A 26,760-nucleotide genomic window follows, 5' to 3' on the forward strand; every position below is an offset into this window, starting at 1 on the left:
GACATGCAGCATGAAAACTGGTCCCTCGAGCCAACGTGTCCATGCTGAGGAAGGGTGCCTTTCAGCTGGAAAGAGTACAGTGAAGATTGGCACCAATGGGTCCCTCCAGGATGAGCTCAATGGATTCTACGCCTGCTTTGAACTGAAGGTCATTGGCGATATGCCGCTCTCCCCATCCATACTCTGCGATTGTATCGAAATTTTTCAAATCTAATCAAAAATGAATAATATTCCAGTTGCAAGTTTAAATATAAATTCTGTATACCAATGGTTCTTTGTTCTTCACAAGACGAACAATCTTCATTGATTCCTCTTCATCCTGAACAGCCACGTCATCTGGCATGGGTGGGAGCACTGGACCGAAGGCTTTGCGTGCAATCGTGTCGTGTGCTGAGAGCACAGCCTGTGAATGGCAAACACAACTTGCTTTCATACTGGACGCCACTGCAATGGATGTAAAGGATATTTTTAAGGCAGAGATAGATAGATTCTTGATTAGGATGGTTGTCAGGGATTATGGGGAGAAGGCAGGGGGACGGGATTAAGAGGTAAAGATAGATCAACCATGATTGAATGACGGAGTAGACTTGGTGGGCCGAATGGCCTAATTCTGCTCCTATCCATTATAAACTTATGGGAAAAAGAATTAAATCAAGTAATAACGAAAGATACTTGGGAAGAAAGTTTGCAACACATACATCAGTGTTCACTAAACGCCAGACATTCTCTAATACAATTTAAAGTAATACATAGGTTACATTATTCAAAAACAAAACTACATAACATTTTTCAACATATTTCACCTATCTGTGATAAATGTCAACATTTAGAAGCTACATTATCTCATATGTTTGCAAACTGTATAAAAATTAAAAAATTCTGGATAAATATTTTCAGTATAATATCTAAAGTAACCAACACACAATTGGACCCAGATCCAAAATTAATAATACTCGGAATATTAGATTTAAATCAAACATTTAGAATAACACAAAGAAACTTTATTGATTATAGTTTAATAACAGGAAAAAAATTAATTCTAAAATTTTGGAAAGGCCCTACGGCCCCCACATTCAAAATGTGGATTATAGAAATGACGGTGACCTTAAACGTGGAAAGAATCAGATTTTCCCTGTTGGACAAACAGGAATTATTCGTTGGAACATGGTCTCCTTTTATTGATTAATTAAAGGGTCAGAATAGTTCAGCACAGGAACCTGACTAGCACTCGGGCTAAAGAATGGATGAAATGCTATACCCTGAAATGTACGAACATATCTCGAACGATGTTTTTTATTTTAATAAATTTTTCCATTCTTCTTTAACTATCTTTTTCCTTTTTTTTTTTTTTTTTTCTTTCTTTACTTCATCTTTAGTTCTATCTAGTTTTAAAAAAAAGGAATAAAAAGGCAAAAGGTATTGGAGATAATGTAATAATAACTGACAATATTATCAATGTAAAAATGTAAGACAGTAATGATGTAATAGGTTATGTACCTATCTCCAATAAAAAATATTTTCAAAAAAAAAAAAAATACTTATGGACTAAATTTCTATATCTGTAACTTTGTTTGTTCCTCTGTATTGTGCACAGTTGGATGCTACCAAATAAACAAACATTTATTGTTTTTTATTGATTTTATCGGCAGTTCCATTTCGGATCCTTTAACTAGTGATTCTTTAGTTTAGAGATACAGCATGGAAACAGGCCCTACTGCCCACCGAGTCGAGAACCAGGGGTCACAGTTTAAGAATAAGAGGTAGGCCATTTAGGACTGAGATGAGGAAATACTTTTTCAGCCAGAGGGTTGTGAATCTGTGGAATTCTCTGCCACAGAAGGTAGTGGAGGCCAATTCACTGGAAGTTTTCAAGAGAGAGGTAGATTTAGCTCTTAGGGCTAAAGGAATTAAGGGATATGGGGATAAAGAAGGAACAGAGTACTGATTTTAGATGATCAGCCATGAACATGAACATGTTGAATTATTTTTCCACACATCTTTAAATTTAACCACTCTCAATTTAAAGCTGTGCTCTCCAGCTTATTAACATTTCCACCGTGGGAAAAAGGTTTCTACTGTTTATCCTATGTATGACATACCATTCTATATAGTTCCATCAAGTCTCCCCTCAACATTGGGCATTTAGAAAAAACCATCCAAGTTTATCCAACCTTTCCTGTTGTTTAAGATTCCTAATTTATTCGAATATTTATTCACTAAAACAAAGTTGCATTGAACAGAATTCTTACCAGGAGGTGCGGTTTGGCTAATAAATGTGTCAGTTCCCTGATGTCACTATTGGGTGGTCCACTCTGTAGCTCCTCTGTTACCTGAAAGGAGTTTTATAAAGTTTACAACAAATCACTGTGCAACTTCTAAATAGTCAGGTTTTTTTTTTTATGAATGTGCCAAATGCTTGATACAAAAGAAATCAGGAATACAACGACCTTCTGCAAAGCCAGGCCGTGATATTCATCGGATCACAAGCTGGCTACATTTAAGGCCACATTGATGAAAGTTAGACAATTATTCAGGGAGTGACACTCCAGCGGAATTCTTTGTCACAGACGGCTGTGGAAGCCAAGTCAGTGGATATTTATAAGGCCAAGATTGACAGATTCTTGATTAGTACGGGTGTCAGAGATTACGGGAAGAATGGCTGAGTAGACTTGATGGGCCGAATGGCCTAATTCTACTCCTATCACTTATAAACTTATGGCACAACATTGGCAAGACAATGCTTCTGATCTGGTAAATTTAGTGGGTATTGTAAATACAGGAAAATGTCACAAACCATCAGGGAGGAAGAAATGGTTTCTAACATTTCCATTGTAATATATGTACAATTAAATGCACATATGTATGTATACATGTACATGTACACATTATGTACTATCCTATCTATGATTATCTATTGATCTATCTATGGTTATACATGTACATAACCACATACATGTACATATGTACATTTCAATATATATACAATATATGTGCATTTTTTCAGTCTGTTGGAAGTGTAACCAGCTGCAAATAGTAAAAAAAAAACGATTTAGACACAACCTGTCAGTTTGTTCAGTTTCAGCACTACTGCAAGTCATGTTTCGTTCTCGCAAGCTTTCTACTCCTGAATGAATCACAAGGTTTGAAGAGAGTGCAAGAGATAAGTGTTGGCAATGGTGAGACCCAACCCCATCCATCAGCAACCATGTCCGTCACCCTTTTCACATGTTAATTTGATTTATCATTCCGGGTTAGAGACAAGATCCCTGAATAAGAGACTGAAGGTAGGCAAAATGCTGGAGAAACTCAGCGGGTGAGGCAGCATCTATGGAGCGTAGGAATAGGTGATGTTTCGGGTCGAGACCCTTCTTCAGACTACGTTGGTTTGTAATTCCACTAACCCTTCAGAATTCATGGTCTAACAATCATCAGTTCTGGTGGAATTAAGACTTTACAGCTTTTGATTTTAGCATGAAGTCATGTATGTTTCATGATTGCATCATTACCCTGGTTTGTTAATAATCATAATTACCATATTTGTTTACGTTAAAATGAATGTGTAAAAATAATTATGAGTTTTACTTTAGAGAGTGAACTAATTTGTACAGTCTCAAGAAAAATAATCCGTATCCTAACTTTGCAACCAATGTGACCAAGGCAGTTCCTCTGCCACCATTATCTGCAGCTCAGCTGTAATGCAAACAACGTTGGCCTTACATTGTGGAGGATAGAAATGCAGATGCTCGTTTAAACCGAAGATAGACACAAAAAGCTGGAGTAACTCAACAGGGCAGGCAGCATCTCTGGAGAGAAATAATGGGTGACGTTTTGGGTCGAGACCCTTCTTTAATTAGTTCATGAGAGGCAGTGGAATAAAATTGCTGATCAATGATGCCAGTACACTCTATCATGAAGACCACTTTTAATTACACTTCGTTAGAAGTGCTAATCCATAGATTAGGAAGAATTTATAGTTCTTTGTTGGCTCATCTGGCCAAATCTCTAACTAGTTGATTGAATAGCAGCTCTTTCTGAAATGAGAAATATTTTTCCTTCAATCTTCATTGTGGGTTTAGGACCAAAACATTCAAGTTACTGAAGGTCTAAAAAATGGACATAGAGACATCGGATCAAACCCCACCATGGCAATAAAGAAATTGGATTTCCATAAAATGTCTGAGTAAATAAAGACATCTAGGGCAATAATGAGACGATTAGATCGATCATTGAGTCATGTAGCACAGAAAAAATATCTTTGGCTTCTTGTTACCATGCAAGAACCTATGTGTATCAATCCCATTTCCCCACACTGCCTTCTCTGCCTCGTTGATTCAAGCTCTCATCCAGAAAGTTCCTAAATATTAGGAACGTTCCTGCTTCCCTCTCCCCTCAGGCAGACTACTGATAGATATCAGCCAACTTCCGAGTGGAAATATTTTTTGTCAGACAGCATTGACCTCACTTACCTTTACCATTCGCCTCTGGTTAAAGATGATTCAGAGTTAAAGTCAGAGCTATACAACATGAAAACAAAGCCCTTTGGCAGTCCTGGAATACTATCTACAGTACCTCATTGGTGGCCCTTGGACTATCTTTGATCGGACTTTACTAGCTTTACCTTGCACTAAACATTGTTCCCTTATCATGTATCTATACACTCTAAATTGCATGGACAAGTTGGGCTGAAGGGCCTGTTTTCGTGATGTATGACTCTATGGCTCTATGGCAATACTTACATCATCAGCCAAAGCAACAGCGTTGTGCGCTGCAGGCGTTGGGCTCTGTCGGATGTACTGCTGAAGCTTCTGATGGATCTGTAATGGAAATGGAGAATGTTAACCCAATGCTGGAGTAACTCAGCGGGACAAGCGGCATCTCTGGAGAGAAGGAATGGGTGACAGAATAAAAGCGTCCAAGATCGCGAGCCACCATATTCTATGTATAGTGTAAAACAATTCACAATATGTGGCCAGCAATATTATTCTGCAGTGATCTTTCAATCAAGCCCACATGAAGCAAATACCAATATCTTTAATGTGGTTTACACTTACTCCCACAAATTGCATTCTATACAATTACTTCCCTAAAGCAGAGTTGGCAGGGGCAGCTTTCGGTTGCTGTAAACACGGTGAATGTTTAGCACATCTGCACTGCAATACTCTACCTTTATAAGTGAGCTGAAACTATTTTCGCTGAAGACCTCTGTAAGGAAGCCCATTTCTGCTGTGAGATTTGCATCTGGTCTAAGCTGTGCAGTCAGAAGAGCCAGCACCTCATGTAACCCTGCAATAAGAACACCATGATAATTCCCTATAGTATTTTTGTTGTTATCACCAGAAAATTATACCATGGGATAGTCGTAGAAAACACCACATAAATACACCATGGGATCATCGTACACAGCACTATGCCCCGAGGGATTGCCAGAGAAAAGACTACAATTGTGCAACAGGGAAATTTTCAATAGTAAATAACATGATGATATTTTATGTTTTTATAGTTTGAGACTGAAGTTGTTGATCCCTTTTCATTAATGAAAGTAGACCTTTTGTGAGCATTTGCCCCAAATCCTAAATGTTAGACGGATTTTCCCATCACCACAGGGCCTCATAATACACTTGGGTAGAGTGCAACCCAACAGTACATTGAATTCTCTCATTTTCTCCCATTTCTCTCCTCTATCTCCATCCCACCATCTATCTATTTCTGAGATCAGGTTTACCTACAGCTGGAACTGTAGGCACTAGAAACCAACAACATTATCTCTGCAGGATTCAACTAAGTATGTTAATAATTACTGGTTCAATTTACAACCTAAACAAAACACAATCCAAAAGATAGGGTAGACTTTAAAGCATTCTTTGAATCATTCCCTCCACAGATTCCCATTTCCAACACTTCCCTACCATTCCTTGACCTCACCATCTCCATCGCAGGGGACAGACTTCTGACCGACATACACTACAAACCAACTGACTCACATGGCTATCTGGACAACACGTCTTCCCACCCTGCCCCCTGTAAAGACTCCATCCCCTACTCCCAATTCCTCCGCCTACGCCGCATCTGTTCCCAGGATGAGACGTTCCACACCAGGGCATCGGAAATGTCCTCGCTCTTCAGGGAATGGGGATTCCCCTCCGCCACCATAGATGAGGCTCGCACCAGGGTCTCATCCATACCCTGCAACACCTCTCTCTCTCCCCATCCCCGCACTCGCAACAAGGGCAGAGTCCCCCTAGTCCTCACCTTTCACCCCACCAGCCGGCAAATACAACAAATAATCCTCCGCCATTTCCGCCACCTCCAACGTGACCCCACCACTCGCCACATCTTCCCATCTCCTCCCATGTCTGCCTTCCGCAAAGACCGCTACCTCCGCAACTCCCTTGTCAATTCTGCCCTTCCCTCCCGTACCACCCCCTCCCCGGGCACTTTCCATTGTAACCGCAAGAAATGCAACGTGTCCCTTCACCACCCCACTCGACTCCATTCAAGAACCCAAGCAGTCGTTCCAGGTGCGACAAAGGTTCATCTGTATCTCCTCCAACCTCATCTACTGCATCCGCTGCTCTAGATGTCAGCTGATTTACATCGGTGAGACTAAGCGGAGGTTGGGCGATCGTTTCGCCGAACACCTCCGCTCAGTCCGCGTGGCTACCATATATTTTGACTAAACTATTAAACAAAATTGCATTCATTTACAAATAACTGCCAGAAATGGGAGTTTTATTTCATATACATTAGCTTCATAAGTTTTAGGAGCAGAATTAGGCCATTCAGTCCATCAAGTCTACTCCACCATTCAATCATGGCTGATCTATCTTTCCCTCTCAAGCCCATTCTCCTGCCTTTGCCCCATAACCCCTGACACCTTTACTAATCAAGAGTCTGTCAATCTCCACCTTAAAAATTGACTTAGCCTCCACAGCCATCTGTGGCAATGATTTCCACAGATTCACCATCCTCTGAGTAAACTTCATAATGAATTCCATCTTAATGTATGTTGCACACTTCAGCACGGTACCTCTCTTTTGGTTGTCAAGTAAACAATGAGGCTTGTACTCTGTTTCTCAACAAATTGGTATCAGCCCTTGGGTTTTTCAGTGTTTTCAATGTAAACACTTTGTAACAATTAGACTTTTTCACTGATATACGGTTTTTGTTTCCATTTTTCGTATTCTCTTTGCAAACCATGACAGAAACACATACAAAGCCATAGTGAACAAAATCATCCATGAGTGTGTAGGAAGAAAGTGCAGATGTTGGTTTACACTGAAGATAGATACAATGAAGGGTCTCAACCCAGAAATGTCACCTGTTCCTTTTCTCCAGAGATGCTGCCTGGCCTGCTGATTTACTCTCTCATTTTGTGTCTAAATCATCCATGGCTTGCCTTGCTCTAGGGATATGTGCCCACTTAGTTGGATGTACTTGTATGTGCACTTCAAACCAATAACCAATAAAAAAATTCAGGAGATACTCAGCAGATCAGGATGAAAGATTATCCTTTGGAAACATTAACTTTATTTTGCTCTATCCACTGATGTTGCTGAACAGCTCCTGGTTTGTTTTAATTATTAATTCAGATTTCCATCTTTGCAATTGGATTATTGTCCAAATCAATATATTGATGATCTGCTTTTATATTGCATTTTCAATATTTATTTAATTCCCCAAAGTGCATCTGGTTAAAATATGTGGATTGTGTAGGAAGGAACTGCAGATGCTGGTTTAAACCCAAGATAGGCACAAAAAGCTGGAGTAACTCAGCGGATCAGGCAGCATCTCTGGAGGAAAGGAATAGGTGATGTTTCTGGATTACACTTTAAGCAACTGGATTACACTTTTAAAAAGAGATCTAGCATTAAAAATGATACCTTATTATAAAGAATAAGCAAGAAATGTACCATCATTGGAAATGATTTACTGGTGTAAGCAGGGAAGGAACAGTTATATTTTACCTGCTGCAGTAGATAGAGCCGGCATGGTCAGACTGATGCAGGAAAGCAGACCATTCACGTTTGAGGAGACTAATGTTTCATTCAGTGACACTTCTGCAACAGATCAAAAGTATTAATGAGCAGCCGTTTGCCAACTAAATACGCATGGTGGCCACGTAATCAGCTAGGATGCAGGAATTCAACATTGCACAGAACCAGCTCACAAGGAGAAAGATACAGCTCGTAATGGAGTCACAGGAGACTACAGAGGCAGGAACCGTCAGCAGCTCATGATGTTAGCAGAATGTGACAGAAGCCTGCAGAGCCATTCCTGTGCCAGGGCTGCTGTTGTACAGGTTGACCTGAAAAATTGCCTGCGTGCCCGCAAGACATAGTCATACAGCACGGAAATATTCCCTTCAACCCAACTCCCTGCCGACCAAGATGTCCCAACTCAGCTATTCCCATATTTCCATGTTTGGCCGTAACCCTCCAAACATTTCCTATCCATATGGCTGTCCAACTGTTTCTTTTAAAATATGAAATAGAAATAGTACATATATTTAAAATATTATTTTACCTGCCTCAACTACTTCCCCTTGTGCCGTGTTCCATATACCCACCACCCTCTGTGTGAAAAAAACAGCCTCTCGGGTTCCTATTAAATTGTTCCCATCTCACCAAAACCTATGTGCTCTGGTTCTTGCTTCCCCTGCCCTGGGAGAAAGACTGTACATCAACTCTCTCTACTCCCCTCATGATTTTATACCTTTATAAAATAATCATATCCTGTGCTCCAAGAAATGAAGTCCTAGCCTGCCCTGTAGTTCAGACATTCGATTCCTGGCAACATCCTCGTGAGTCTTCTCTGCACTCTTTCCAGCTTAATGGTATCTTTCCTATAGCAGGATGACCGAAACTGAACACAGTACTCTAATTATAGCCTCACCAACGTCTTGTACAACTACAATATAATGTACCATCTTTTACACGCAATTCTTTGACTGATGAAGGCCAGCAATCTTCACCACCCTATTTACCTACAATGCTATTTTCAGGGAACTAGGTACTTGTAGTCCTCGATCTCTCTGTTCTACCACATTCCCTAGACTTTACTATTCCCTGTGAATAAATCCAAGCCATCTTGTAAACTGCGGTGTAGGAAGGAACTGCAGATGCTGGATTAGACTGAAGATAGACACAAAATGCTGGAGTAACTCAGCAAATCCGGCAGCATCTCTGGAGAAAAGGAATAGGTGACGCTTCAGGTCGAAACCCTTGTCTGCAGAAGGGTACATCACCTATTATTATTGTAAACTGCGGTTCCTACTGCTGAAGTAGCAGACAAGCCAGTCTTAATATCTAAGCAGGGACAACATTCATTAGAAATATTTTATTGTTTGTGAACATTTCAAATAAATCCCTATATCCCTAGACCAAACAGTATGAAGAAGGGTCCCGACTTGAAACATCACATATCCATGTTCTCCAGGGATGCTGCCTGAGCCGCTGAGTTACTCCAGCACCTTGTGCCCTTCAACAAGTTAATGCATATAGGCAGCTTACTTTTACTAACTTGCAGCACTTATATCGACTAATATTGATGTGAAGGCCTATTGCAAAACATGGAACAAAATGCTGCAGGATTAAAGAGCAATTTTCAGTTCACAAAATTTTTGTAAACATTTATTAATTCACCTTTCCAATAGATAATTAAAGATTAGAACAGGGTAAAGCACAAAGTGCTGGAGGAACTCGATTGGGCTGGCTGCATCCATGGAGGGAAATGGACAGATGATGTGTGAAGAAAGGTCTCAACATGAAACGTCACCTATTCCTTTTCTCCAGAGATGCTGCCTGTCCCGCTGAGTTACTCCAGCTTTTTGTGTCTACCTATGGACATATAATGTTTCAGGTTTGTTTAAGAAGGAACTGCAGCTGCTGTAAAATCGAAGGTAGATAAAAATGCTGGAGAAACTCAGCGGGTGAGGCAGGATCTATGGAGCGAAGGAAATAGGCAACGTTTTGGGTCCTGCAGGTCTGAAGAAGGGTTTCGACCCGAAACTTTGCCTATTTCCTTTGCTCCATAGATGCTGCCTCACCCTAATGTTTCAGGTTAGCTGTTCCTAATTGCAGAGAGGATATATCTGGATTAATGGGAAAATGTATCCTAGACCCTGTTGTACAGGTTCTTGGATACATTTGTTGTACAGGGTCTTGGTGAGACCACACCTGGAGTATTGCGTACCGTTTTGGTCTCCTGATCTGAGGAAAGATATCCTCGCCATAGAGGGAGTACAGAGAAGGTTCACCAGACTGATTCCTGGGATGTCAGGACTTTCATATGATGAACGACTGGATAGACTCGGCTTGTACTCGCTAGAATTTAGAAGAATGAGGGGGGATCTTATAGAAACTTACACAATTCTTAAGGGTTTGGACAGGCTAAATGCAGGAAAATTGTTCCCGATGTTGGGGAAGTCCAGAACAAGGGGTCACAGTTTAAGGATAAGGGGGAAATCTTTTAGGACCGAGATGAGAAAAAAAATTTTCACACAGAGAGTGGTGAATCTCTGGAATTCTCTGCCACAGAAGATAGTTGAGGCCAGTTCATTGGCTATTAGATGTGGCCCTTGTGGCTAAAGGGATCAGGGGGTATGGAGAGAAGGCAGGTACAGGATACTGAGTGGATGATCAGCCATGATCATATTGAATGGCGGTGCAGGCTCGAAGGGCCGAACGACCTACTCCTGCACCTATTTTCTATGTTTCTATGTTTCTATGTTTCTAAAATCCAGCACCTGCAGTCTTTTGTGTTTCTGATTAGAATAGCGGTCTGGTTTATTTTTCGTACCTTCTTCATTGCAACAATATTGACGCCAGCTGCTCTCAACCGCGATCAATGAGCTCAGTAATTGACTGGGATAAAAGCCAGGGCTTCCTTAGTCTGGGTGGCTTAATATCACACCGAGTAGTAGCCTTATGTTGAAGTTCAGGGAGTGCAATATAATGACATGCTTGTAAAACAGTATCATGCTGAGCAACTCTCACTTAAAGCTCAACATCTTGAGTCTGCTTTTTATGCAGTTTGGACAACATTTACTATCTTCTTGACATCAGAACTAATGTCATCATTCAAATTAATAGCCTTGGAAGTAGAAATGTCCATTATAACACGAGTAACTCAGTCCTACAGGGCTATGGTCCTGTTGCTCAGTAACATTTTTCAGTTATCTTTTATTTTTAATTTAATCACAAATGGACTTTTGCAATGGCCGCTTTATGATGCCTCTTCCACATTGATAGCACTGAAAGGATACAAGTGCCTTTTATTATCATATGTCCCAAAATGGAACAATTCTTACTTGCAGCAGCACAACAGATATGTAAACATAGCACTCTGTAAAACCTGTAATGAACAAAAAAAAGTTAAATATATATAGATGAAAAAAACAGACAAACAAATAAATAAACAATAATAAATAAACAATAATTATTGATTAGTACGGGTGTCGGGGTTATGGGGAGATGGCAGGATAATGGGATTAGATTGGAGAGATAGATCACTCAAGATTGAATGGCGGAGTAGACCTGATGGACCGAATGGCCTTATTCTGTTCCTATCAATTATGAACTTATAATAATACAAGTTTTGTGTTCTTATGGGTCACTGAACATAACAATTTTATATTCGTTAAATGGTCTGAGTTGACTGATTTATTACAGATTATCTTATTGTCATATACAACAGGATGCAATGAATACCTCATCCACATGGAGCTCACAGGGCAAACACTGCACGTCCAGTAATGATAAAGACTACAATAAATCCAATTCTGAGTACTAAACAGTAGAACGGTGCAAGACAGATCAATAGATTTTGAGATACTACGTGTTTGAATGGCCTCACCTTCCTTTCATTTATTGTGCTCCAGTATCCACTGGAAAGCCAAGATGTGGACAATAAAAACATAGTTCTGCACCAAGTTCTGTTCAAAGAATTGACCTACATTTGATTCTATATAAGCAACACTTTCACTTTACAACTCACACTCCGAAACAAATTCCTGCTCGGCCCCTTGATCTTCCTTCAACTTCATCACTTCATCATTGGTGGCCATGTTTGCAGTCACTAAGACCCTAAACTCCTTGATCTCAGTGCATAAGCCTCTGCCTCCCCATCACCTTGAACCTTACCTCGTCAGCCACACTTTTGGTCATCTGTCCCCAATAACTAATTGTGTAGTTTGACTTCAGTTTTCTTCTTTGAGAATCATACTATAGAATGCCTTGCAAAGTTTCACATTAAAGGAATTGTAGAAGTGGGTTATTGTAGATAGACAAAAAAACCCGTTTCCTGGTGGGGACCGCCCAGCACCTCGGCTTCGGTGGCGGCACAGCGCTGGAGCGCCATCGCGGAGCGGAGCGGGCGATGCCTTGCCTGGGTCGCCGCGCTGGATCGACGCGCTGGAGCTCCGGTGAGCTGGACCGCCGAGAGCAACACCTCCGGGCTGCGGGTCTGCGGAGCGGAGCGGGCGGCGCCGACATTAACATCGGGAGCCTGGGAGCTCCAACTCGGTGCGTCCTTGTCGGCTGCGGAAGCCGACAATCCCCTGCTAGGAAGCGGCCGTTTCAGGTGGCCCAGCCACTGTGAGGACTCTCCCGACGCCGGGGCAAGACCACCCGGCTAGAACGGACAGGAACATCGGGCCTCCATTGAGGCAACAATGGTGGCCTTAATAAGCCTGACTTTTGGGAGAACTGGGGTTGGGGACTGGACTTTTGTGCCTTCCCCCACAGTGGTTACCACTGTGGGGGGATGATTTTTCTGTGTGTAAGGTACTTTGTTAGTCTGTGTCCAAGATGGCTGTCGGAAGGGAGAGTGGACGCTGCTCTCTCTTCACATTGTGTTTTTTTTAATTTTTTTATTTTGTGTCTTTGGAGCGATTTCTATCTTTAATTTGTGTATTGATGATGTCCTTATTATTTATTTTTCTCCGACTATATGTTTTTTTTTCTTCTGTTCAATCTTTGTAAGGTGACCTTGAGATTTGAAAGGCGCCCGAAAATAAAATGTATTATTATTATTATTAAAATGCTGGAGTAACTCAGAGGGTCAGGTAGCGTCTCTGAAATAAAAGGAATAGGTGACGTTTCGGGTTGAAACCCTTCTGGGAGATATTGAAAGTGGAAGCTTGAAATCGTACACCACTGGAGTCAGTGTTTAAGAAAGAGCTGCAGATGCTGGAAAAATCAAAGGTAGACAAAAATGCTGGAGAAACTCAGCGGGTGAGGCAGCATTTATGGAATCGAAGGAATAGGTGACCTTTCGGGTCGAGACCCTTCTTCAGACTGAAGAAGGGTCTCGACCCGAAATGTCACCTATTCCTTCGCTCCATAGATGCTGCCTCACCCGCTGAGTTTCTCCAGCATTTTTGTCTACCACTAGAGTCAGAAACAGTTTCTTTCCTTTTGTTATCAGGCTTCTGAACAGTCCTTCCATAGAGAGAGCACAGACTGTTGCTACCTCTTTATTGCTATTGGATTTAGTCTCTGGAAATGTTGCACTACAATGCTGGGAATTATATTCTTCACTCTGTACATATCCCTTCACTCTACCTATTGTACTTGAGTTTGGCTTGATTGTATTTATGTATAGTATTATCTGATCTAAATGGACAGCATGCAAAACAAAGCTTTTTGCTGTACCTCAGTACACATGACAATAAAAACCTAAATGTATTGCTGACGTGCCTCCGATTATCAGGTTGCTTCATGCCATTTCTTCCCAGGAAGAATAATTGGCCCGGGCAACTCAAATGACCTTTGGATTGGATCCACACATGAGTCATTCTCTTCAGAGTAGACAAAAGGTAGAACCATTGGGCAAGCAGCCAATGAAAGCTAATAGTTTGATGCAATCTGGGTTAGATGAAACGATAGCTCATGTTTTCATGCATTTTTACTTGTTCTGAACACGTTTTGAGTTTGGAGTTACTCTGGAGAACTATAATTAGGTGAACTGGCAACTGTTGTTCAGCCCAATGGTACCCTGTTGGTGGAGTTCATAAGTTCACAGTTTTTATCCACAAGTAGTTGCTCTACTCAACAGCCAAAAATCTGTGGCCTCCCTTTGATCTGGTATTTTGTTGGTTCACATGCTTGATCAATGGTGTTTTATCATTAATGTTTAATTATTATTAATGTTTAGTGTTTTCTGAGTCATTCGTAACTGTCACTGTATGTCATGTTGTTACTTGTGGGCGGAGCACCAAGGCAAATTCCTTGTATGTGAATACTTGGCCAATAAACTTACTAACTTCATAAGTTCTAGGAGCAGAATTAGACCATTCAGCCCATCAAGTCTACTCCATCATACAATCACGGTTGATCTGTTTCCCTCTCAGCCCCATTCTCATGCCTTCTCCCCATAACCCCAGTATTTATCTTTAACCCAGCCAGTTATTCCATATACATTTATATCTGTTTCCACATCACTTTTTTCAAATTTACCTTTGTATCTCTATCTATTTTTTTTTTTAATTGTGAACCTGGGCTTTGGAAAAATGTTGACTGGCTGCCTGTCAGGAGGTGAATGTACTGGGATACAATGGAAAAACGATGCTGTCAATGGGTTTATAATTGGACTGGTGGGAAACTGGCATGAATTGCTTGGTGACTATCAAATTAGTGGAAAAATGCTATGACATTATTAGAATGTAATGAGTGGATTTGTACCCGAGGTGTTGAATCATAGGTGAAAACTACTAATCACTTGATGAATGACCTTAAGGTGATAATTGTTTGTGAAGCAATTTGCGTGTGAAGATAGCATCCACATAGCACCACGAGACCCGGGTTCGATCCTGATGTTGGGTGCTGTCTGTGGGGAGATTGCACGTTCTCCAGGGGATCACGTGGGTTTCCTCTGGGTGCTATGGTTTCCTCCCACACCGCAAAGATGTGCGGGTTTGTAGGTTAATTGGCATCCATGTGTTGCCCCTGGCGGATGCGAATGAGGTATCGCATAGAACTAGTGTGAATGGGTGATCGATGGTCGGCATGGACTCAGTGGGCCGAAGGGCCTGTTTCCACGCTGTATCTTTCAATCAATCATTCATGTGGAGCGAACCTCATGTTTGAACTATTCATAAACAATCACATCCATAAATCAGTACACACTGCCCAAGTAATGGGACGTTTCTTTCTTTCTTTCCTCATGTATGTATTCATCATTTTCCTACTGCTGCTTCTCCTATTATCAGTGGAAAGGCAAACAAACACATCCCAGAAGAATATCATAGAATGTCCTACAGCATAGGAACCTGCCCTCCGACCCACTGAGTCTGCACCAAACGTGATGACAAGTTAAACTAATCTCCTGGGCCTGCACTTGATCCATCTCCCTCCATTCACTCCAGATCCATGTGCCTATCCAAAAGCCTCTTAAATGCCACTATTGTATCTGCCTCCACCACCAACCCTGGCAGCATGCTCCAGGCACCCACCACTCACTGTGTACAAAAAGCATGCCCCATACGTATCCTTTAATCTTTGCCCCTCTCACCTTAATTCCTATGGCCTCTAGTCTTTGATATTTTCACCCTGGGGAAAAAAATCTTTGTCTATCCTCTCTATGCCTCTCATAATTTTATATCAGCTAACTTTGTGTTTTGAATTATTCCCAACAGACTGTATCTATAAATCAGTGCAAACACTGTCTAGTAAAGGAATGTAACTTTATTTCCACCTGCATTTATTCATTATGTTTCCATTGATGCTTCCCATGTTATTAGTGGACGTGCTAACAAAGTCATCATAGAAAGACAACAGACAGAATGGATGAATTGGCTGCAAGCTGTTGAACATGCAACAGGCAAACACTAAATTTACCTGAGCTTCGCTCCGGAGGTTACAGATAGCCACTTAAAAATTCACCAGCTTGGCCATCATGTGTTCCTGTGTACAAGATGCCATTCTCCTTCTCTTTGCAAAGTATCTGCATTCAGAACATCTCCCGACGAGCCGCATGTGGCAGAGCAATTCTCAACGGGCTGGTGGGCCTGGCTTGTCCACTGCAGAGCCAGGACACCCACCTGGAGTGGGAGCCTCACCCGAGCCTCGTCACTTGCTCATCCCCGAGGACCAGGAACAGGAGAGGTAAGTGGAGGGAGTGGGCGATGGTGGAAAAAAGGCCGTTAAGAAGAACCGGGGGTCCGAAGAAGGGTCTCAACCTGAAACGTGGCCCATTCCTTCTCTCCAGAGATGCTGCCTGTACCGCTGAATTACTCCAGCATTTTGAGTCTATAGACAATGGGTGCAGGAGTAGGCCATTCGGCCCTGCGAGCCAGCACTGCCATTCAATGTGATCATGGCTGATCATCCCCAATCAGTACCCCGTTCCTGCCTTCTCCCCATATTCCCGGACTCCGTTATCTTTAAGAGCCCTATCTAGCTCTCTCTTGAAAGTATCCAGAGAACTGGCCCCCACCACCCTCTGAGGCAGAGAATTCCACACTCACAATGCTCTGTGTGTAAAAGTGTTTCCTCATCTCTGTTCTAAATGGCTTACCCCTTATTCCTAAACTGTGGCCCCTGGTTCTGGACTCCCCCAACAGCGGGGACATGTTTCCTGCCTCTAGCGTGTCCAAACCCTTAATAATCTGTTATGTTTTAATAAGATGCCCTCTCATCCTTCTAAACTCCAGAGTATACAAGCCCAGCCGCTCCATTCTATCAGCATATGATGGTATCTTTGGGGTAAACCAGCATCTGCAATTCCGTACTACACACGGAGGTCTCAACTACCGCGCCCTCAAGGTCGGCTGCGGGAGGCTCCCCTGGGGCACAAAGGCTGAAGGTGGCCAGACGAGGAGAGGAACGACGGTTCGTGGGACGATTTGGATCATGGCCACGGCTGCAGCTGGAACTTGCAAAATACGCCAAAACCTGGCAACTGGTATATGGACTCAGTGGACTGTTTCTATGCATCCTGCTGTTAATCGGGGATTGTACTTATTTTTGGCAATCATCTTATTGACCTGTATGCAACAATAGAATTTTGCTGTACATTGGTCCATGTGATAATAAAGAACCATTGATCCATTGAATCATTCTGGCCAGATGCTCCTACTTGCCTGTTCCTTTAATTCACCATCCCACTCTCACTCTGACCTTTGTCTGTGGTCCCCTGCACCCTTACAGTGAGGCTCAATGCAGGCTTGAAGCACAATTACCAATGCATTAGCAGCCTGCTGACCTCTATCGAATTCTCCAACTTCAGGAAACTTTCTCTCTGTACCACAATTGGCCACTTCTGCCAAATGTCTAAACACAAAGTGCTGGAGGAACTCAATAGGTCAGGCAGCATCTGCGGAGGGAATGGACGGGCGATGTTTAAGATCGGGACCTTTCTTCAGATGCTGGAATATCCCAACAATGCAGCTTTCTCCACGCTATTCATTTCAGACTCTGAACCAGGGGCCACAGTTTAAGGATAAGGGGTAAGCCGTTTAGAACGGAGACGAGGCAACACTTTTTCTCACAGAGTGGTGAATCTGTGGAATTCTCTGCCTCAGAGGGCTCTTTATTCCCCCTTCCGGTAGGCGGCGCGGCTCTGGCCAGCAGCGGCCTCTGCAGCCTGTCCGCATTTTTATTATTTTTTTGTCTGTGTTTTTATGTAGTTTTTGTTATTTTATGTTGGGGGGTGTGTGTGTGTGGGGGGGCGGGGGTGGGGTGGGAGGGGGGGGGGGGAAACTTTTTGAATCTCTCCCTGCACTGGAGACCCGACCTTTCTCCCTGTCGGGTCTCAGTCGTCGTTGAGGCCGCAACGAGGAGCGGCCTCCAACAGGAAGAAGCCGGGGACTCTGGTGCCGACTCACCGTTGCCGTCGCGGGGCTGGCCGAGTCCGGAGCGGTGGAGGAGCGCTGCTGCTGCTGATGCTGTTGCTGCTGCTGCTGATGCTGTTGCTGCTGCTGCTGATGCTGTTGCTGCTGCTGCTGCTGCTGCTGCTACCGGAGAGTCGGAGGCTCTCTACAGGTCTGTGGACGACGGCATCGGGAGCCCATGGCTCCCTGGAGAGAGACCGCTTTTCGGGGCTTCTGCAACGGCGACTTCTCCCGCCCGAGTTGCGGGGTCGAAGAGCTCCTGGAGCGGGGCCTACATCACCGCCCCGCGCGGCTGGAACGGCCGCGGACTCTGCGAGCGCACACCGGGGGCTCCAACATCAAGACCCGGTGTGCGACCTCGCACCACCTGGCGTGGCTTTAATGGCCGCGGGACAATCGCCATCGCCAGCCGGGGGCTATGACTTTGACTCTGACACCGGGGGGGGGGAGAGTGCAGTGGAGAGATAAGTTTATTTGGCCTCCATCACAGCTATTGTGATGGATGTTTATGTAAAATGTAATTATGTTGTGTCTTGGGTCTATTTGTGTGTAATGTATGGCTGCAGAAACGGCATTTCGTTTGGACCTCCAGGGGTCCAAATGACAATTAAATTGACTCTGACTCTGACTCTGACTCTCTGGAGCTGGATAGGGCTCTTAAAAGTAGCGGAGTCATGGGCTTTGGGGAGAAGGCAGCAATGGGGTACCGATTGGGGATGATCAGCCATGATCACATTGAATGGCGCTGCTGGCTCAAAGGGCCGAATGGCCTACTCCTGCACCTATTGTCTATTGTCTAAGAGTCTTGACCTGAAATGGTCCACTCCCTCCACAGACGCTGCCTGACCCACAGAGTTTCACCAGCACTTTGTGTTTTGCATGAGATTCCAGCTTCGCAGTTTCTTGCATCTGCCAATAGTCACTTTGGATCAATCTTTCCTCTTGTGGTCTTGTCTGTCCACAGTGTTATCTTCTACAATAAATCACATGAACAGTGATTTGATCTTGCCCTTTCTGTTATATATTCATAGTTTTACCCTTCCCACCATCACCATTTCTGCTACCTCCAGCTAACTATAGTTTGGTTTAGTTTAGAACAGGATGGCACAGTGGTGTAGTGGTAGAATTGCTGTCTCAGAGTGGCAGAGACCCAGGTTTGATCCTGACTGCGGGTGCCCTCTGTACGGAGTTCATACGTTCTACCCTTAACCTGTGTGGGTTTCCTCCAGATGCTCCGGTTTCCTCCCACACTCCAAAGACGTACAGGTTTAAGGTTCATAGCAAAAGGATTTGAGTATAGGAGCAGGGAGGTTCTACTGCAGTTGTACAGTGTCTTGGTGAGACCACACCTGGAGTATTGCGTACAGTTTTGGTCTCCTAATCTGAGGAAAGACATTCTTGCCATAGAGGGAGTACAGAGAAGGTTCACCACACTGACTCCTGGAATTTCAGGACTTTCATATGAAGAAAGACTGGGTACACTCGGTTTGTACTCGCTAGAATTTAGAAGATTAAGGGGGGATCTTATAGAAACTTACAAAATTCTTAAGGGGTTGGACAGGCTAGATGCAGGAAGATTGTTCCCGATGTTGGGGAAGTCCAGAACAAGGGGTCATAGTTTAAGGATAAGGGGGAAATCTTTTAGGACCGAGATGAGGAAAACCTTTTTCACACAGAGAGTGGTGAATCTCTGGAATTCTCTGCCGCAGAAGGTAGTTGAGGCCAGTTCATTGGCTATATTTAAGAGGGAGTTAGATGTGGCCTTTGTGGCTAAGGGGATGAGGGGGTATGGAGAGAAGGCAGGTACAGGATACTGAGTTGGATGATCAGCCATGATCATATTGAATGGCGGTGCAGGCTCGAAGGGCCGAATGGCCTACTCCTGCACCTATTTTCTATGTTTCTATGTTTCTATGTTAATTGGCTTCGGTAAAAAAAGGGTAAATTGTCCCGAGTGTGTATGATAGTGTTAAGCGTGTGCGGGGATCGCTGGTAGGCGTGGACTCGCTGGGCCAACGTACCGTCATGTGAGCGCCACATCGCGTCACAACCCGGATATAAAGTGCGCGAGTTTTGAAAGTTTCCACTCACCGGAAAATTTCTTGCCATGGAGTTCGAACGACATCGCGAATGGCTCCTAAAAGAAGCAGGGCCCTCAGGAACAAAGTTCAAAATAGGCTAGCCATGAACCAGGTGAAGCAGATTGAGATCCAGGAGGATCCAGCCCCTGTTCCTGGCCATGCTGCTGCTCCAGCTCCAGCTCCTGCACCAGCTCCTGCCCCTGCTGCAGAATGGGACTCTGATTTGACTCAGGACACTGATGGGTCAGTAATTAAGAAGAAGAAGAGGCTTATGTTAACCAAGCATTACGATTTTAGCAGGGAAGAAGAGGGGACCTGGTAGATTAGTATCCTAGCGTTGTATGACAAAGCACACAGGAATTTCAGGAGCACGGATCTTCGGAACTCGCTGCTGGAAAACAAGGCAAAGGAGTTCTCTAGCTGCAGTTGTAAGTACACACTTTGTTGTTTGTCTGCATTTCTGTGGTTGTAATTGCAGTTCCAATTAAGATTACAATTTGATCCACACTTATCTTCATTCATTCTATGTTTTCACAGATGACCAACTATGCCAATGGTTCAAAAGTCAGAGGACAAGGTTCGGGAGGCTGTCGCACAGTCTGCATAAGTCTGGCTCCGCAAGACTCCACAAGGACGTAGCAAGCCGGTGATTGAGAGACAACAGTGGATCATGGAGAAATGGGGGTTTGTGCAGAACCACATAGTTTGAGTGGAGAGGAAGGAGAGCAGCAAGAAGGTGAATAGTTAAAAAAATATTTAACAGTGATAATTTGTTGGTCACCTTGTATGCTACGTCCCGATGCATTGTTGGGATATTCCAGCGTCTGAAAAAAGGTCCCGATGTAATACACTTCCAGTTTATCAAGGATAAATCCCCATGCGTCATCTCTAGTGATGATGAGCAGGATCCTCTTGAGGAAGCCTCTGGGTCCAGCACGGCAGCCAAAAAGGTGCACAGCAAGCGGAAGCCGGCACGCACATCTGCGCCTGAATGTGAAGAGGCTGGAGAGCAAAGTCAGCGGAAGATGTTCACAGATGTAAGTGCTTTTGGGTGAATTATCAGCAAATTTCTTAATTAACCCACCCCAACGTCCATGGTTCTCCATCGCCTCCAAAAATTTACTCTTTTGTTGCAGATCATGCAACAGGCGAAGACAACGGCAGACGTCATAAACGTCATGTCACAACCAAGGACGGTGCACGAGAGGGCCGTTTATACCTTCTCAACGTTCTTGCGAGAGGAGATGCTGCAAATCCCAGAATGCGAATGACTTAGCTACTCCTCGGAGGCCTTTGCCTTGGCAAGGGCCCACAGATCTCCTCAGCCAGTAAAATCTTTTAATCAAAGTTCATGGCATTTATAAAACGTTTGACTTTAATGCTTTATATGAATTACTCACTATTAATTCCTTGGTGTTGCAGAGACTGATGAGGCACATGCCATTCATGGGACACCAACAAATGGAGATGATGGCTCCACACCATGCTCACCGGGTACACTGTGAAACCTTTTCTGAGTCTGACTCAAGATTATCTGTGACACACAGCATGTGAAAGGTTGTAATTTATTTTATATGATTTGTTTGCCTCCCAACTCATATTGATAGAGGTTTATATGTTTTACCCACAGGTGATGATGGGACCACGACACATGGCAAACCCATGGATGGCAAGCGCACCCAACGTCAGGGTAGGCAGCTCAATGCCACATCAGGCACATCCAGCATCCGGCATGGTGACGCGTGATTTGTGCGTGACAGTCATACCGGCCTGTTGCGTAAATGACGCGCAAATGACGCCCAAGTGGGACAGGCCCTTGAGGTAGCAACTCTACCGCTGTGCCACCATGCTGCTCTATTCTTGTGTTTGCTTTCCCAAAGGATCTCTGATCAAGGAGACCAGACCTGAAATTTTCTATAAACTGTTACTCTTTCTACAGGTGTTGCCTGACCTCCCAAATGTTTCCAGCATTTTCTATTTTTATTCAGATTTCCCCAATCTGATGGTTGTGGATTCTTTTACTCACCAAATTCCATCCCTCATTCACTGAATAATCCAACCTGTTTATAATCCAGAGTGCTTCACTAAATTGCATACCTCTTACAGGAATCCTTGGAATTAGTGCTGTCTTGTGGATTCAGGGTAAAGTGTAACGAATAAATCATTCATTGATGTTTAAGGACCAAGCCCATAATCCTTCCCGAAAGAACAATATAACAATATTTTGCACTATTTTCATTAAATTATCACCGAGCCTACTTTCATTTATTTTATAATGCTTATTGCAAGCTAGACATGAAAAGTTTAAATATTTGCCGTATCGTTTAATAAACATTAAAATTCACTGTAATGAGCTACTTCTGAAGGAGTTAAATGGTGTTACGTGCAGTGTGTTACTAAGCATGGTGGTCAATTTAAAAGGTAGCGAAGTTCATTAATAATGTTAGGGTTTCATATTTCATGAGGCACTAAAAGACCATTCAGCCCACTAAGTCAATGCTAGCTCTCATATACATAGGTTAGTATTGCACAGGAACATGCCTTGTGGCCCACAATATCTGTGCAGAACATGATATCAAGTAACTAATCTCTGTCTGCATATGATTCATCTCACTCCATTCCCTGTACATCCATGTGCCTTTCTAAAAGCCTCAAATGCCACTGTCATATCTGATTCCACTACCAGCCAGGGCAGTGTGTACCAGGCACCCAGCACTCTCTGTGTAAAAAAAAATCATAAGACCATTCAGCCCATTGCTCTAAGCCAGCTCTCAGAGCAATTCCATTCCTCCATTAATTTTTTCTGCAATCTATATTCTCCCTGAATTCTACCATTCACCTACACATGAGAGGCAATTCACATTTGCCAATTATCCTATTAACCTGCATGTCTTTGGAGATTAAGACAAAAACATGCACACTCCGCATAGATAGCATATTAAACATTAATTATCAAAACAAACTGGTGGTCCTTTTGAAGCATACAACATTCTTACTGGACATAACAGGTGGTTACGTATTTGATATTTAGACCTTTAAAAGACATTTGTACAGACATGTGGATGGGATGGGTTTAGACAGCCATGGGCAAAATGCAGGCAAATGTGAATAGCCCCCTATGACGACTTGGTCAACGTAGAGAAGCTGAGTTGAATGGTCTTTAACCATGCTGTACAACTATGTTAAATGGAAATCCTAATCTGCCCTGGAAAATCTAGCCCTCACGTCTTCTCAAGTTATGTTGTGGTATGAACTCATCAACATTGAGAAAGGGTCAACCCAAAGCATTGCCTGTCCATTCCTTTCACAAATGCTGCCTGAGCCGCTGCGTTCCTCCAGCACTTTGAGTTTTTTCCCTTTAACGCTAATGTCGGGTTTTGTAGAAAAAAATCTCCCGTGAATTAAGAGTTAAAAAAAATATCTATTCCTATCTCTTTCTCAGTCTGATAAATCTATCCTGAAATTTATAATGCTGACAGTAGAGCCATGTAACTCGTCCATGGCGACTAAGATGTTAATTGCATTTAAAAAATCATTAACATCTACTCACGTAAAGGAAATTGCTCAAGCACAATGTAGTCACATAGCCATAGTGTCATACAGAACGGAAACAGGCCCTTTGGCCCGTCTTGTCCATGCCCCATCCACGCTAGTCCCACCCGCCCGCATATAGTCCAAGACCGTCTAAACCTTTCCTGTCCATGAACCTGTCATACTCGTGGAAACGATAGAATATCTGCAGAAAAAAAACATCATTCTCATTACTTGTGACAAACTCAATTCACAACGCCTTGTTCTGATCTTTCAACTGATAAACCCACTGCACCTGCAGACTGTTTTTTTGACTTAAAAAAAAGTAATTACTTGGAGTGCATGAGGTTTGACAGGGAAGCAACTGGCTGCAGAACTTTTAAAAATCTTGAAAATGGAGCATTTTGCAGTATTGCTGCCAAAACCTTCAAGCAATTCAACAATCAGGGATTTGCCAGAGCAGAGCACAAAACATGCAGGCATTTTCTGGGAGGGACTCAGCAAACACTGGCATTTGCAGTCCATAGGCATATTTTGAAATTGGCTCCACTGCCATCTTCCAAATCTTTGGCTGCATATTTTCCCCTCAGATTCTATCAGTTTTAACAGTGAAAAAATTAAGATGCCCCCCAGAGCTGAATTGGATACACCCCTCTCACCCACCATCTGAATTTAGTATGGTGCATCAAACATCTTAACCAAAATGGTTCCGTGAAGATTTAACAGTGCCACTGCATTATTGATCAGCTTTTTGGATCAGCTGAATTAAGGGGGTATATAAACACACGGGTTCCTAGAATTTTAAAGTCTGCTTCAAAATTATCAGCAAAACGCAAAAGGGAGAAAACTGTTACTCACAAGAGCCTTTGGTATTTGCAGGAATAATCAACGTGAGATTTCAATGGACTCTGTACAACATGCAGTCACTGTGAAGTGAGATAAATCCTCTGGTGTACCCATCCTGGGTAATTAGTGAAATCTCTCCACTGCCTCTCTATCGGAAGGCGGCTTCATCTGAAAATGACTGGGTTGTGGCCACAAGCAGAGCTTGCTACGTCACACTCTGACTTACTGTGGCAGGAGCTAATGTACCATTTCTATTCTCCGTGTTGTTTACTGTAACACAAGTTTAACACTTGTGCAGACGTTAACCCTTTGAGGTGCAAAGCACATCATGCGGAGAAAGCCAATTAACCACTTCAGCGCAGGCATACAGTACACATTTGTTCAATAAGCATCTTTTGCATTTAAAATCTTGCTGTTTAAGTACCGATTCTTCAATTTTCTGGTATAAATATGTTTCACGTTTAAACTGGAGTGGGAGATTGATTGCTTGTGAAGCTTTGCTTGGAATGATGCAGGTTTTTAATTATAAATGATTTCATTGTCTTTTTTCTCTCTTGTACCTACTTCCCTGTTGTTGGTCGGTCATCTCTTGCATGCCAGGAGCTGGCTGCTTCAAGTGAAAATTGTATAGTTTAGTTTCATATTGCTTTAATTTAGAGGTACAGTGAGAAGCTTTTTGTTGTGTGCTATACAGTCAGTGAAGAGACTATACATGATCACAATCAATCTGTTCGCAGTGTTCAGATACAGCATAAAGGAAATAATGTTAATGTTTACCATAATGTTTAGTGCAAGTTAAAGTCCAGTAGAGTCTGAGTAAAGATAATGTGAAGGTCTCCAATGAGGGAGATGGGAAGACAGTTCTCTAGTTGGTAAGAAGACAATTCTGTTGCCCGATAACAGCTGGGGAGAAACTGTTCCTGAATCTGGAGATATGAGTTTGCAAACTTGTATGCCTCTTGCCTGATGGGAGAGGGGAAAAGAGTGGATGAGACTGGTACTTTGTTATGCAGGTGGCCTTACCGAGTCAGCGTGAAATGTAGATGGAGTCAATGGAAGGGAGGTTGGTTTGCATGCTACACCCACAACTCTCTGCAATTTCTTGTGGTCTTGGATGGAGCCATTACCAAACCATGCTGTGAAGCATCCCGATAAAATGCTTTCTATGGAGCATCTGTAGAAGTTGTTGAGGGTTGAACTTCCTCAGTCTTCGGCGGGAGTAGAGGCGTTGGTATGCTTTTTTGGCCATTGCCTTGATGTGGCTGGTCCAGGACAAATTGCTAAGATTTTGAAGCTTTCAACCGTCTCTGCTTTGGTGCCATCAGCGTAATACCAGGGTGTGTGTACTGCTTTGTTTCCTGAAGTCAATTACAATCTCCTTTGTCTTGCTGACATTGCAGGAAAGGTTGTTGTCTAGTCATCAGGTTACGAGGTTCTCAATCTCCATCCTGTACGCCATCACATCAGGATTTGATATCTGTCCCACTACTGTGGTGTCCTCTGCAAATTTGTAAAGTGAGTTGGAATTGCATTTGGCTGCACAATGGTGGGTGTAAAAGGAGTAAAGAAGGAGGCTGAGAGCGCATCCTTGCGGGGCACCAGTGTTGAGGTTTATCATAGAGGATGACTTGTCACCTATCCTAGCTGATTGTAGACTGTAGGACAGGATGTCAAGTCAAGTTTATTTGTCACATACACATGCGAGAAGTGCAGTGAAATGAAAGTGGCAATGCTCGCGGTCCAGGATCCAGTTGCTGAGGGGAGAGCTGTCTCCACAGTTCACAAGTTCAGAGATGAGCTTGGATGTGATAATGGCTTTGAAAGCTGAGCTGCAGTCTATGAAACATAGAAACATAGAAAATAGGTGCAGGAGTAGGCCATTCGGCCCTTCGAGCCTGCACCGCCATTCAATATGATCATGACTGATCATCCAACTCAGTATCCTGTACCTGCCTTCTCTCCATACCCCCTGATCCCTTTAGTCACAAGGGCCACATCTAACTCCCTCTTAAATATAGCCAATGACCTGGCCTCAACTACCATCTGTGGCAGAGAATTCCGGAGATTCACCACTCTCTGTGTGAAAAATGTTTTCCTCATCTCAGTCTTCCTGCATCTAGCCTGTCCAACCCCTTAAGAATTTTGTAAGTTTCTATAAGATCCCCCCTCAATCTTCTAAATTCTACCGAGTACAAGCCAAGTCTATCCAGTCTTTCTTCATATGAAAGTTCTGACATCCCAGGAATCAGTCTGGTGAACCTTCTCTGTACTCCCTCTATGGCAAGAATGTCTTTCCTCAGATTAGGAGACCAAAACTGTACGCAATACTCCAGGTGTGGTCTCACCAAGACCCTGTACAACTGCAGTAGAGCCTCCCTGCTCCTATACTCAAATCCTTTTGCTATGAATGCTAACATTCAATTCGCTTTCTTCACTGCCTGCATGCCTACATTCAATGTCTGGTGTACCATG

The 26,760-nt window shown here is 43.1% G+C and overlaps 1 protein-coding gene across 3 annotated transcripts in view; it reads right to left on the reverse strand.

Annotated features, from left to right (window-relative positions):
- LOC129710306 (MAGUK p55 subfamily member 3-like) overlaps window positions 1–24,502 on the reverse strand; it is a 50,408-nt gene extending 25,906 nt beyond the window's left edge. For 2 of the 3 annotated variants that reach the window (XM_055657212.1, XM_055657210.1), the window contains exons 1-6: window positions 24,301–24,502; window positions 7,965–8,057; window positions 5,165–5,283; window positions 4,737–4,814; window positions 2,250–2,330; window positions 266–403 (exon numbers count right to left, since the gene is read on the reverse strand). In XM_055657212.1, coding sequence (XP_055513187.1) covers window positions 266–403; window positions 2,250–2,330; window positions 4,737–4,814; window positions 5,165–5,283; window positions 7,965–7,989 — 441 coding nt within the window. In that variant the 5' untranslated portion in view covers window positions 7,990–8,057; window positions 24,301–24,502. Of the gene's footprint in view, window positions 1–265; window positions 404–2,249; window positions 2,331–4,736; window positions 4,815–5,164; window positions 5,284–7,964; window positions 8,641–24,300 lie in introns of those variants that run through there. The other variant, XM_055657211.1, reaches the window with a different exon arrangement.
- Between the last annotated feature and the right edge of the window lie 2,258 nt (window positions 24,503–26,760).

The sequence above is a fragment of the Leucoraja erinacea genome, chromosome 27 (genome assembly GCF_028641065.1).
Source record: "Leucoraja erinacea ecotype New England chromosome 27, Leri_hhj_1, whole genome shotgun sequence".
In the NCBI taxonomy this organism is placed as follows: Eukaryota; Metazoa; Chordata; class Chondrichthyes; order Rajiformes; family Rajidae; genus Leucoraja; species Leucoraja erinaceus.